The sequence below is a fragment of the Rhinoraja longicauda genome, chromosome 28 (genome assembly GCF_053455715.1).
Source record: "Rhinoraja longicauda isolate Sanriku21f chromosome 28, sRhiLon1.1, whole genome shotgun sequence".
Lineage (NCBI taxonomy): Eukaryota > Metazoa > Chordata > Chondrichthyes > Rajiformes > Arhynchobatidae > Rhinoraja > Rhinoraja longicauda.
Window position 1 is genome coordinate 4,534,622 of NC_135980.1, and position 13,870 is coordinate 4,548,491.

The 13,870-nt window shown below is 42.3% G+C and overlaps 1 protein-coding gene across 5 annotated transcripts in view; it reads left to right on the plus strand.

Moving 5' to 3' along the window:
• LOC144607177 (PWWP domain-containing DNA repair factor 3B-like) overlaps positions 1 to 9,532 on the plus strand; it is a 52,622-nt gene extending 43,090 nt beyond the window's left edge. For 2 of the 5 annotated variants that reach the window (XM_078423845.1, XM_078423848.1), the window contains 2 exons: positions 4,273 to 4,361; positions 8,261 to 9,532. In XM_078423845.1, the coding sequence (XP_078279971.1) occupies positions 4,273 to 4,361; positions 8,261 to 8,345 (174 nt within the window). In that variant the 3' untranslated portion in view covers positions 8,346 to 9,532. The remainder of the gene's footprint in view (positions 1 to 4,272; positions 4,362 to 8,260) is intronic. The other 3 variants (XM_078423844.1, XM_078423846.1, XM_078423847.1) reach the window with 2 other exon arrangements.
• Positions 9,533 to 13,870: the final 4,338 nt, after the last annotated feature.

Consider the following 13,870-nt stretch of genomic DNA (forward strand, 5'->3'; position numbering starts at 1 on the left):
GTAAATATCTTTAAATTGCTGAACTACATGTAATTTCCTTACCACCTTAAATGACAATGTTTTACACTGCAATTCTGTGAGGCATGTACATTGTGAATGGCTCGATTGTAATCACGTATTGTCTTTCCGCTGACTGGTTAGCACGCAACAAAAGCTTTTCATTGTACTTCGGTACACGTGACAATAAACTAAACTATAAACAGAATCCAAGCAAAATTCAGCAAAAATAAGTGACTGCTCAACATAAAGTGCCAAATCTTTAAAGAGGATGTTACTGCTAATTTGCCTACAACTGTATATCCTTGTGTATAAACATAAATAAACTCATTTTTTTCCACACATCTTACATAGTGCTTGAAATAGAATTTACTGTTTGGGCTTTTTTTCATAAAAGCAAAACAACCTCAAATGGGTTTTTCATGGAATTTTAATCTAAGCTACTCGGTGGCGCAGCGGTAGAGTTGCTGCCTTACAGCAAATGCAGCGCCGGAGACTCGGGTTCGATCCTGAGTACGGGCGCCGTCTGTATGGAGTTTGTACGTTCTCCCCGTGACCTGCGTGGGTTCACTCCGCGATCTTCGGTTTCCTCCCACACTCCAAAGACGTACAGGTACATAGGTTAATTGGCTTGGTAAATGTAAAAATTGTCCGTAGTGGGTATAGGATAGTGTTAATGTGCGGGGATCGCTGGGCGGCGCAGACCCGGTGGGCCGAAGGGCCTGTTTCTGCGCTGTATATCTAAATCTAAAATCTACCATTTAAACAAAAATGACTCCATTCTAAACATGAAAAATAAATAATTCAATTTCTTTTCACCAACAATTTGTTCTGTTCTGGATACCCAGGTATCTCATCAGGTTCAACAGAACCTTTGGAGATGAAAGGCTGAGGAGATTTATACTTACTGCCTACTTCATTAGATTTCTTGTGTCCCCTGCTTTCATACCTTCTACCTCTCGGGCAAAAAGTGTGGATGAATGTGAAACTGCATTACAGCTGGAGTAGTATGGCAATTTTGTTGTTCAAGTTTCAAAACGTTAGTGACTCCTCCAGCAGCACTGTTCCAGGAGACTTTTCCCCTCTGCTCCCCTTCATCACTCCTTTTGATTTTAGGTTTATTGCAATTCAGGACATTTTCTACGGCAGCATTGGTATTTAATGTCACTAACAGAGACCTCCTTGCCAACGTTCTGCCATTCACTTCTCAGTTTTTTTCACTAGATTTTCAGTATGACCGTAATCCAATAATTCCATGATTTTACCACAGTCACCATCTTTACTCGCACAAAATCCTTAAAGTTACTTCACATGACCCTTCAAACATAGTCTTCAAAATGTACCGCATCTCAAAGCAATTAAACTGTCCTTGAGAAAAGAGACACAACTCTGATTTTTATTTTTTTATAATTCCTTTGCATTTTGCACTAGCAATGGCCCTGAGATACAAGCCCTTCATCTCTTTAAGAAAAATCAGCCATTTCAGCAGTCAAGATTATCGCACTTCACAGTATGCATTGCATGACACTTCTCAACACTTATCACTGTTTGAGAAGAGCTCTAAACTTTAGATTTTATGTGAAAGTTGTTTCACAACAACATTGATTCCATCCCCTCCCCTTTCTGCGTTCCGCAGAGACCGTTCCCTCCGTAACTCCCTGGTCCACTCGTCCCTTCCTACCCAAACTACCCCAACCCCGGGCACTTTCCCCTGCAACCGCACGAGATGCAACACCTGTCCCTTTACCTCCCCCCTCAACTCCATCCAAGGACCCAAGCAGTCTTTCCAGGTGAGACCTCCTCCAACCTCATCTATTGCATCCGTTGCTCTAGATGTCAACTTATTTACATCGGCGAAACCAAGCGCAGGCTCGGCGATCGCTTCGCTGAACACCTGCGCTCGGTCCGCATTAACCAAACTGATCTCCCGGTGGCTGAGCACTTCAACTCCCCCTCCCATTCCCAGTCTGACCTTTCTGTCATGGGCCTCCTCCAGTGCCATAGTGAGGCCCACCGGAAATTGGAGGAACAGCACCTCGTATTTCGCCTGGCAGTTTACAGCCCAGTGGTATGAACATCGACTTCTCCAACTTTAGATAGTTCCTCTGTCCCTCCCTTCCCCTCCTCCTTCCCAGATCTCCCTCTATCTTCCTGTCTCCACCTATATCCTTCCTTTGTCCCGCCCCCCTGACATCAGTCTGAAGAAAGGTCTCGACCCGAAACGTCACCCATTCCTTCTCTCCCGAGATGCTGCCTGACCTGCTGAGTTACTCCAGCATTTTGTGAATAAATCGATTTGTACCAGCATCTGCAGTTATTTTCTTATACAACATTGATTTTCACTTTTTTCCAGTCCCTTACATTTCCCTTTCCTGTTGGAAAAGGCTATTTCCCCCTCTACCTTTTACCAGGATTATTGTTATTCAATATTGTAGGTGGATGGGAGAAATACAGTACAGTTTACAAAATGCAGCTGGAAGCCATTGTCATTCATAAAATCCCATGAAGTACTGCGAATGGGCTGCTGTTCAGTATATGAACTAAATCGTATCAGAAACCAGCAAGCCAGATTCAAATTCCTGTTTCTGAAAAAAAAACGTGATTTCTTAATATTCTGAGAAATATTTACTAGTTGTATGTGATTTTTTTTAGATTTAGAGATACAGCGTGGACCTTCGGCCCACCGAGTCCGCGCCGCCCAACGATCCCCGCACATTAACACTATCCTACACACACTAGGGACAATTTTTGCATTTACCCAGCCAATTAACCTACATACCTGTACGCCTTTGGAGTGTGGGAGGAAACCGAAGATCTCGGAGAAAACCCACGCAGGTCACGGGGAGAACGTGAATTCCTCTACGTGGTTCTGCTTTCATTCAAATAATTTCCATAAAGACTAGGGAAACAATTTGAATGAAAGCAGAATCATGTAGAGGAATTAAAGACTGTTGACAGTGGGAAACTAATTGCAATATAGAACTTGAGGACAATTTGAAGTTTTATTTCTTAATGTCTGGATGTAATGAGGCAAAACTGTAGATTCCTTTAAGAATTTTGTCTTTTGAGTTATCTACTTTTGCTGTCATGGGTAGTAATTCCCCTCGTATCTTGCCTGAATTTTGATAGCATTTGTCAGCAGCCTGAAACTTGTACCTGGTGCCATCTCTGCTTGTCCCACAATCTCTTAATAAGCATACTGAGCCCGATTGCAAGGGGCGACACAGCGGTAGAGTTGCTGTCTTACAGCACCAGAGACGTGGGTTAGATTCTGACTACGGGTGCTGTCAGTATTAAGTTTGTACGTTCTCCCTGTGACCACGTGGGTTTTCCCCAGGTGTTCCAGTTCCTCCCTTATCCGAAAGACGTACAGGTTTGTAGGTTAATTGGCTTGTGTAAAAATTGTGAGTTGTCCCTAGTGTGTGTGGGGACGTGCTAGTGTGCGGAGTGATCGCCGGCCAGTACAGACTCGGTGGGCCAAAGGGGCCAGTTTCCTCGCTGTATCTCTTACAGTCTAACTTATCATTGTCTCAGATGATGGAACCATCGCACTAAAAAGTCACGCGCTTTTCTGTGACACTGGTGCTCATTGAGTGATTCTCCCACCTTTTCCTCTGCACCAGCAGAAATGTGTCTATTTTGATTTCTTTTCTGCACAGGATGCAGGACGTTTAAGGTCAACATTTATTGCCTTTCCCCAAATGGGCTTGACACCCTTTTCTACTGAATCACTTAAAGGTCATAAATATAGCCCGGAAAGAATAAGGATGGCTTAATTTTTTTAAAGTGCTGGAATATATTCCCTGTTCTTTCCATTCTTTCCTTCCCCGTCACCTGTGCAGCTGAAAACTACTTGTCTTCTCTTTCCCGTTTCTGATAAAGGTTCATGGAACTGAAACATTACTGATTCTCTTTCCACAGATGCTGCCTTACCTGCTGAGAAACCATCATTTTCTGCTTTCTACAGTTTTTAACTTTCACGGATGGCTGCAATATCCATTCTGTCAAAGAACATTAATGAATCATTTGTGTTTCATTGCATCAATTTCATCTCAATTACTGGCACCACGTTTTGTATTACTGAATGTATTTACCGAACTGGATTAAAATGTCCCAATTACCTTGATGCACTTTGATCTTGTACCTCTGATAATCATTCCTGTAATCTAGGTTAATGGTCCGGTTTGATTCGCCCTTATTCTACGTTCACCAACTCCCTCTCCACTGCCAAGCTCCATTATTATGGAACTAAAACGCTGTTATCTTTCAATACAGGCCATTATCTGTGCAATTGCAGAGGTGGAACAAATAAGCATTAAGAAAGCAGAGGAAAAATATATGAAAGGACCTCTTCACAGCGAAAGGTAGGAGCCATTTGTGTAATTCAAGCACGTGTGAAATATTAATTACTTTATCAAATGATCTCTCCACAGAGAAGACACTTAGTTTTCAGTATCTCAGGTGCCCAATTTGATCTCTCCAGGCATAAATCAATGGCCCAACAAGCCCAAAATGTTTTATGAAGTGTGGTTGTACTGAGTCTAAAGAGCAGGAATTTAATGAAGCCGAGGAGAGCTAATTAAGAGAAAAGATATTTATAAAATTATTTAAGCATTAATTTAAAACTTCAATGAAACTAAGGCTTTAAAAAATGAGGTTGTTCCATCAGGGTAACTTTATATGACTCTCAAATGGTAATAGCGATGAAATGAAAGATTTCCTCAATCATGGATGAGGAGCTAAGACTTATCATAATCGTAATTTATTAGCCCAGTATATTTTGCAACATACGAGGAATTTGGTTTGCCATACAGTCATACTAAAAAAGCAACGACATACAACGACATAAAATTTGACATAAACATCCACCACAGTGGCTCATCCAGATTCCTCTCTGATGGAAGGCAATGAAGTCTTATCATCTTTCCTCCTTTTTCTCCCGCGGTCGGGGGAGTCGAACCATCCGCAGTCGGGGCTATCAAAGCTTTCGCAGCTGGCGGTTGAAGCTCCCGCGTCGGGGCGGTCGAAGCTCCTGCGGCTTGGAGCTCCCGAAGTCAGTCCCTAACCAGGGACCGCGAGCTCCACGATATTAAAGTCCGCAGGCTCCCGCGGTTGGAGCTCCCAAAGTCGATCCCTGACAAAGCTCCTCAATGTTAAAGTCCACAGGCTCCCGCTGTTGGAGATTCCAAAGTCGGCCCCCAGCAAGAGGCCGCCAGCTCCACGATGTTTGGCCGCAGTGCGGACGGAGATACAACATGGAAAAAGTCACATCTCCATCGAGGAAAGAGATTTTTTAAAGTTTCCCCCCCCCCCCCACATAATACAAAACTAAAAGTACACTAAAACATATATTTTACAACAAACTAAAAACAACAAAGAAGGAAAAAGAGAAGCCAGACCATTGGCGAGGCAGCCTTCGTCAGCACCACCTTGTCTGGAATTTGTACATGTTTCAGAATGCATTCACATGTCCTGTAGGACTGTATCCTAAACTCAAGCTTGTGGTATCTGAGTGTGGAAGACAGCTGGAGCCACGGCAGAGACTTGGTAGGCTGAGAGTTTCCCAGTCTCCATTTCAGTCCACACCCGGAGTCTAGGAAATGAGTTAACATCTAAAAGGGCAGGAATGTTCAATATATGTGACATTGTCAAACTAACATTAGATACTCGTGGAGATAAAGTGCCTGTTTCTGCGCTGTATCTCAAGTCTTAAGGGTCTAAAGATAAACATATAAAACTGCAGCTGCTGGAAACTGCAGCAAAAAAAGTGATGGAAGAACTCGGACAGTCGAGCAGTGTTTATGGAATCAGAAACTACGTCACCTTTTGGGTCCGAGACCATATCTCAGAATTGGGAGAGGAGTAGGGGATTTACATTTTCCAAAACAGCTGGGGGAATGACCAAAGATAATGTGATGATTGATTAAAATGGATCAATTGATGAGGATTAGGAGTACTAATCATTAGGAAAGTATTCTTCAGAAATCAAAAAACCGCAAACCTGAAGTTGGAAAATTCATTCTTCATTCCACAAGGTTAAAAGGAGCCCAGACACAGCAGGAGATGTTTAGGTTTAAGTTTATTATTGTTACATGCACTGAGGTACAAAAAGCTTTGTATAACACGCTGTCCAATCAAATCATATAATACACATAATATAAATGAATCAAACTCAAGTACAATAGGTAGAGCAAAGGGGAAAAGAGTGCATAGTGTAGTTCTCAGCATTATAGTGCAACAGTTCCAAAGACAAAGTCCAATGTCCATAATGTGGTAGTGAATCGGACAGTACCTAGCTTTTGGAAAAACCATTCAGAAGCCTGATAAGATTTCCTGAATCTGGTAGTACGCATTTTCAATCTTTTGTGCCTTCTGCTTGATGGAAGACCGGGTGAAATAGGTAATATGCATTCCATTGGCAGCATGGAGTCAGTGGTGGGGAGAATGATCTGTGTGATGGACCTGGCTAGATGAAATTATAGACAATAGACAATAGGTGCAGGAGTAGGCCATTCAGCCCTTCGAGCCAGCCCCGCCATTCAATGTGATCATGGCGGATCACTCTCAATCAGTACCCCGTTCCTGCCTTCTCCCCATACCCCCTCACTCCGCTATCCTTAAGAGCTCTATCCAGCTCTCTCTTGAAAGCATCCAACGAACTGGCCTCCACTGCCTTCTGAGGCAGAGAATTCCACACCTTCACCACTCTGACTGAAATTGAAATTGCTTTAAAAAAGACCATTCTTTACTGTGAAGGGAATTGGGTAGGAGCAGAAGATAATCAAGCTAAGGATAAGCCTCGCAGGTGATTGAGTTTTGTTTTTTACTCTGGTTAAACTATGTAACTTTAGTATTGGGAGTTAAAATTCTCGAAGTAATGATAAAGAAACAAATTTGTATAGCCTTACTCAACTAAAGCATCCTCTGTAGAAACAGAACTGCAGGTGCTGGTTTATACCAAAGATAAACACAAAGTGCAGGCAGCATCTCTGGAGAAAAAGTATGGATGATGTTTCAGGTCAGGATCCTTCTTCAGACTGTAAGTAGGAGGTGGGGGTGAAAAGCTGGAGGCGAGAAAAGACCAGGACTAATCAGGGTTGGCCACAAATGACCTCGGGCATCCTGGTGCCCTCGTGGGCCAATTGTAGGCTGGGGAAGGTGTGATCTCGATGCGGAGAGTTAAGGAACTGGTTAACCGATCAGGGGAGAGGGGAGTTTAGGTGAAAGTTACTTAAAATTAATGAATTCAATGTTCATACTGCTGAGTTGTAAGCTACCCAAGCAACATATGAGGTGGCGTTCCTCCAATTTGCGTGTGGCCTTGCTCTTGCAATGGAGGAGGCCTGAGACAGAAAGGTCAATATGGGTATGGGGAGGGGAGGTGAAATGGTTGGTAACCGGGAGATCCCGTTGGCCTCAGCGGACCAAGTGTAAATGTTCAGCGAAGCGGTCGCCCAGTCTAAGTTTAGTCCCGCAGATGTACAGGAGTCTCCATTGGGAACAGCGGAGGCAGTAGATGAGATTAGAGGTACATGTGAACCTCTGTCTCACATGAAAGAACTTTTGGGGTCCCTGGAAGAAGTTGGAGGAGGAATAAGGACAGGGGTTGCATCTCCTGTGGTTGCAGGGGAAAGTACCCGAGGAGGTGGTCGTTTGGGTGGGAAGGGATGAGTCAACCAAGGAGTGGAGGAGGGAGCAGTCTGCAGAAGGCGGAAAGAGGTGGAGATGGGAAGATGTGATTTGTGGTGGGATCCCGTAGGAGGTTACGGAAATGTCGGAGGATAATGTGTTGGATGCGTAGGCTGGTGGAGTGAAAGGTGAGGACCAGGAGAACTCTGTCCTTGTTGTGTCTGGGGGGGGGGGGGGGGGGGGGGGGGGGGGGGGGGGGGGGGGGGGACAGGGAGTGAAAGCAGAACTATGAGGTACAGAGAAAGCAAGTGTGAGGACTCAAAATGCTGGAGCCGTCTGAAGAAGGGTCTCAACCCAAAACATCACCCATTCCTTCTCTCCAGAGATGCTGCCTGTCCCGCTGAGTTACTCCAGGATTTTGTGTATCTTCGGTTTAAAGCATCTGCAGTCCTTCCTGCACGTGAGGTCCCCATCTGTGACAGATGAGGGGAATCCCACGTTCCCTAATACCCTTCCTCTGTTGCAGTCTGGTGTATATGCATTGTCTGACGAAAATGATCAAATTTATTTGCCATGTACATTGAACTTTCCAGGGTAAGAAAATAACATTGTAACCTTTTAACTTATTTTGCAGGGAAGTTGAGCATTTTAACAAGGAGATTGAGAAAGAAATGAAGCTGAAGCAACAGCATTTGAATGAGGAAGAATCCACAAGCTAAAGCTTTTATTCTTAAAATGAAAATATATGTATATAAAACTGAATGAAATCCATATTTTTGTGCAACAAGGTCATGTGATTTTTGATAGCAAGATTTGTGTTATAAATTGTTGAAATCAAGGGTGTACAGCTAACTTGGGAGTTAAAGTCTTGTAAATATCCTATCAGAGGAGGATTAGTAATGAGAAAAAGACTTAAACTTAAACCTGAAGATTTTATAAATATTTTTTTCTAAATTGAGTGACGAGCCATAACATTTAATGTTCTCACAAGTGCAGCATAATTTGAAATCATTTTTGTTTCCGTTCTCTTGTGCTCAGTATTAAAGAATTGTTGATGTATTTGCTTATGAACAGCATTAATATTTCCTTCTGGACTGAAAATTTGTGATTTATCAGGCTTTAGTCAATGGCGAAATGCAGATGCTAATAGCGGAAGGCAGCACACAGACAAAAATCTTGCATTTGGAGACAAGTTTGGTGTTTTGTCATCTCCGCACAGTGACGGTTGAACATGCTGTTATTTCTTTGTTGATTGCCAATGTTTTGAGTTGTCAAAATGTTAACGAAGTAATGCATGTTATATTTGAGTAACTTTTTGAAAATGCATAGCCCATTCTGTTTTGAAGTGTTGATTGCTGACTAACGTTCAGTTTGCCAGTTTCAAATTAAGGCTGCATGTTACACTGCGACCGCTCAATTTGGTAACAATTCGATAGCTGCTCAAGCCTGCTTCCAAATTTTTATCAAATTGACACTTTAATGTAGATTCTCGGGTGTGACATTAACTCAACTTTTAATCTTGAGACTGCATCAATTTTCTTTATTCATGTAAAGTTTTTTTAATGCTTGTAAAGTCAAATGGATTCCTGATTTTTTTTAAAATTGTATTTCATAATCTGTCTGGATCAGTCAACATGCATTGTTTCAAGAAAAATCTCAATTCTGCATTGACCGTGTTTTAATTTGGTGTGATGTGATTTATGGGATTGAGACAGAACTACTTCTGAAATGAATCATGAAGTTTCCATAGGCCTGACATAAATAAGGTGGTTGTGTCCTTTCTTTTTTTTAATTTTCTTTTTTAATTTATCACAAATTTACACAGGACACCAACAAACAGTACAGGACATGTATATCCCCATCCCCAAGGCTCAAAAAAAAAAAAAGTCTGTGTTCAAATGTTACATGTCAGCAACAGCAGCAGCATACAAATATAAATAAATGATTATGACTGTGTAAACAATATTTTCAGTTAAAGGAAAAATCTTTCAAATCTATAAAAGGGTTGCAGGTCAGAACCAAGTTTCTGTGGGCCTTGCGCCGTTTATACCTGATTCTTTCCAGGGGTAAAAAGGAGAGCACCTCCTTTAACCACTGCAAAAAGGATGGAGCTTTTTTCGACTTCCAGTTAAAAAGAATAAGCCTGCAAGCAAGCGACGATGCAAATGCTAAAGCATTTGCTTGTAAATTTGTACGCTTACAGTTTGGGTGTGGTATTCCTAAGATAGCTGTGTGCAAATCAGGATTTATAGTCTGTCTGCAGATATGGGAGAATACCTCAAATATATTTCCCTAGTAACTGTTGAGGGAGGGAAATGTCCAGAATATGTGTCCTACAGAGGCTGGGCTATGGCCACATCTAGGGCAGCCAAGATCTGTGATAGAAAAGATTCTGGCAAGTTTGTCTCTTGAATAATGAAGACGGTGAAGCACTTTAAATTGGATCAACCCATGGCGTATACACAGCGACGAGGTGTGTATACGAATTAAGCTCTCTCGCCACGCCTCATCAGAAAGCTCTACACCCAGGTCCCTCTCCCATGCCATTTTTGTTTTGTCCCAGGTTATCTGTTTTAATTCCTGTATTAATGTGTAAATTGTTGAAACACGTTTCCTGTCAAAGGGGTCCAGCTCCAATTAGTGTCTAATTGGATCTTAGTGGACAGATGAGGAAATGAGGGAAACACTGTTTTAGCAAAGCTACGTATTTGAAGATACCTAAAGAAATGAGATCTGGGTATATTATGGTTTTCAGCAAGCGTTTCAAAGGAAGTGAACGTTCCGTCAATAAACAAGTCACATAAATATACCAGTCCATTCCTATGCCAATATGGAAATGCAGTGTCTGGCATGGAGGGTGTAAAACGTTGATTATTTGCCACCGGAAAAAGCCTGCTGATACCTTTTAATCCAAAATATTTCCTGAACTGTAGCCATATTTTAAGCAAGGTGTTAACCACCGGGTTTGTCATTTGTATTTTACGATTGTAAGGTAGCGAGCAGGTAATTATCGGTAGAGGATCAGATAAGAGTTCCGTCTGTGCCCTGTTTACTCTTATATGAATATGTCCAATGTGAAAGTTTTACAATATTTGCAGCCTAGTAGTAATAAATAAAGTTAGGCAACCCGAGACCACCCGCCTTCTTGGGAACTTCCAAGTATATTTTCTTCATCCTGGGATTTGAATTGTTCTAAATAAATGATGAGATTAGTCTAACTAATTGCTGAAAAGTTGTCCTAGGTATAAATATGGGGATCATTTGAAAAAGATAAAGAAATCTAGGTAAAACCGTCATTTTAACGATATTGATGCGGCCTACTAATGAGAGTGGTAGTGTTGACCACTTTTTGAAGTCCTGTGTTGTTCGTTCTAATAATGATTTAAAGTTATGGCTATATAAACCTCCCATAGTATGGGTAACTTTAATTCCCAGATAAGTAAATACATTTTTCTCAAGTTTAAATGGGAAGCTGGAGTAGTTGCTGTCAATATGATTGATTGGGAACAGCAAGCTCTTTGAGTAATTTATCTTGTAACCTGACAGGCAGCCAAAAATCTCTGATATATGCAATAGCTTTGGTATGGAGTCAGTTGGATTGGATATATATAGACAATAGGTGCAGGAGAAGGCCCTTCGAACCAGCACCACCATTCAATGTGATCATGGCTGATCATTCTCAATCAGTACCCCGTTCCTGCCTTCTCCCCGTACCCCCTGACTCCGCTATCCTTAAGAGCTCTACCTAGCTCTCTCTTGAATGCATTCAGAGAATTGGCCTCCACTGCCTTCTGAAGCAGAATTCCCCAGATTTACAACTCAGACTGAAAAAGTTTTTCCTTATCTCCATTCTAAATGGCCTACCCCTTATTCTTAAACTGTGGCCCCTGGTTCTGGACTTCCCCCCAACATTGGGAACATGTTTCCTGCCTCTAACGTGTCCAACCCCTTGATAATCTTATAGGTTTCGTCCGATCCTTCTAAATTCCAGTGTATACAAGCCCAGTCACTCCAGTCTTTCAACATACGACAGTCCCGCCATTCCGGGAATTAACCTAGTAAACCTACGCTGCACGCCCTCAATGGCAAGAATATCCTTCCTCAAATTTGGAGACTAAAACTGCACACAGTACTCCAGGTGCGGTCTCACTAGGGCCCAGTACAACTGCAGAAGGACCTCTTTGTTCCTATACTCAATTCCGCTTGTTATGAAGGCCAACATTCCATTGGCTTTCTTCACTGCCTGCTGTACCTGCATGCAGGAGTTGGAGGAGGTATAAGGACAGGGGTTGCATCTCCTGTGGTTGCTGGGGAAAGTACCCGAGGAGGTGGTGGTTTGGGTGGGAAGGGATGAGTCAACCAAGGAGTGGAGGAGGGAGCAGTCTCTGCAGAAGGCGGAAAGGGGTGGAGGTGGGAAGATGTGATTTGTGGTGGGATCCCGTAGGAGGTTACGGAAATGTCGGAGGATAATGTGTTGGATGCGGAGGCTGGTGGAGCGAAAGGTGAGGACCAGGGGAACTCTGTCCTTGTTGTGTCTGGGGGGGGGGGGGGGGGGAGGACAGAGAGTGAAAGCAGAACTATGAGGCACAGAGAAAACAAGTGTGAGGACCCAAAATGCTGGAGCAGTCTGAAGAAGGGTCTCAACCCAAAACATCACCCATTCCTTCTCTCCAGAGATGCTGCCTGTCCCGCTGAGTTACTCCAGCATTTTGTGTATCTTTGGTTTAAACCAGCATGCACGCCCTACTATCTACAAGAAAAAAATCAATTCTTGAATAAGAATGGTGTACTGCGAAAAAAAAAATACTGTTTTGTTTTTGGGTTATTTTTTGTCCAGGGGTCAAAAAGAGTATAGGATTCTATAAATGAATTGATAACAGCGCCAGAATTTGAGATTTTACTATTAGGTCTCGGGTTGGATCTGCCCAGATAGGAATGTAATACACAGTTAAAATCCCCTCCTAATATCAGTTGGTGGTCATTGAGATTTGGGAGGGATGTTATGAAGCTAGAGAAGAATGACGGCTCATCCCAATTTGGTCCATATACATTGACTAATGCCACCTGTGTACCATATAGATTGCCTCTGAAGAAGGGTCTCGACCCGAAACGTCACCCATTCCTTCTCTCCTGAGATGCTCCAGCATTTTGTGAATAAATACCTTCGATTTGTACCAGCATCTGCTGGGGTCGGTGATGGTCGGCGATAGTTGTGTTCTTTCTACTGACCAGATACAGGAATGGGTTGTCGAAAAAATATATATAGAATGCCTAGTTGCTGGCTATGCTTCTGGCCATCCGCGCTGTCTGAGCCATTTCTTTGCTAGCTTAGTTGATATTTTGCATTATATCTTATTTGGTTAAAACAGCAGGAGTGCCGAGTGACTATTACATCAGATCATCAATGGGAACTCTGAACAGAAACTGCTCTGAAAAATAAGCATTAATTTTGATTTTTGTTGGTACATGTTACACAAATTTATTATTGCAGACTGCCGTTAATTGGGAGTGGCCAAGCCAACCTTGATGTCTAAAATTTCTATCTTGTTTTCTCTATTTGTGTTACTGCACAATTAGTCCCTTCATAATATGAACTCCTGGCCCTCTTCACAATTATTAGTATGTCCCACCAGAAAGGAAGATATATGGCAAATTTAAGAACACTCCCAACGTGTGATTATGAAAATCCCAATAGAACCATTGCTGGTATTATAAATGTGTGTCTTGAAGGCTACTGTTCAGGATGTGGTGGGACTTCAGTGTGGTGAACAACCTGAGCAAATTAATAATCTAATTGACATGCTCAATTTGACACGTATGAAATGTGTGTTTTCAGTGAGCCTGGGTGTTCGGGCGGGTGGACCTGGTCTTCTGCGTTTATTCCCAATTGGAAACACTTCAGAAGCAACTGAATAAAGGGAAAGGGTTTGGTTACCAGTAGATAAATCAAGGTATCACAAGTTCAGGAAAGGTGGAGTGCAAATTAAAGTTAACCTTCAAATGGACGCAATGTGCTGCAGTAACTCAGCAGGTCAACCAGAAATGTTGCCTGACCTGCTGAATTACTCCAGCACTTTGTCCTTCTACGTACTAACCACCATCTGAAGTTCCTTTGGTTTCTACTGAAATTTACCTTCTGTTGCCCAAGTATACAGATTCTGCAATTTTATTATAACAAGAAAAAGGTGATTGAGAATGAAACAAAGCAGTTGTGTCTGTCCTTTTGAAGTACAGCTGTAACATA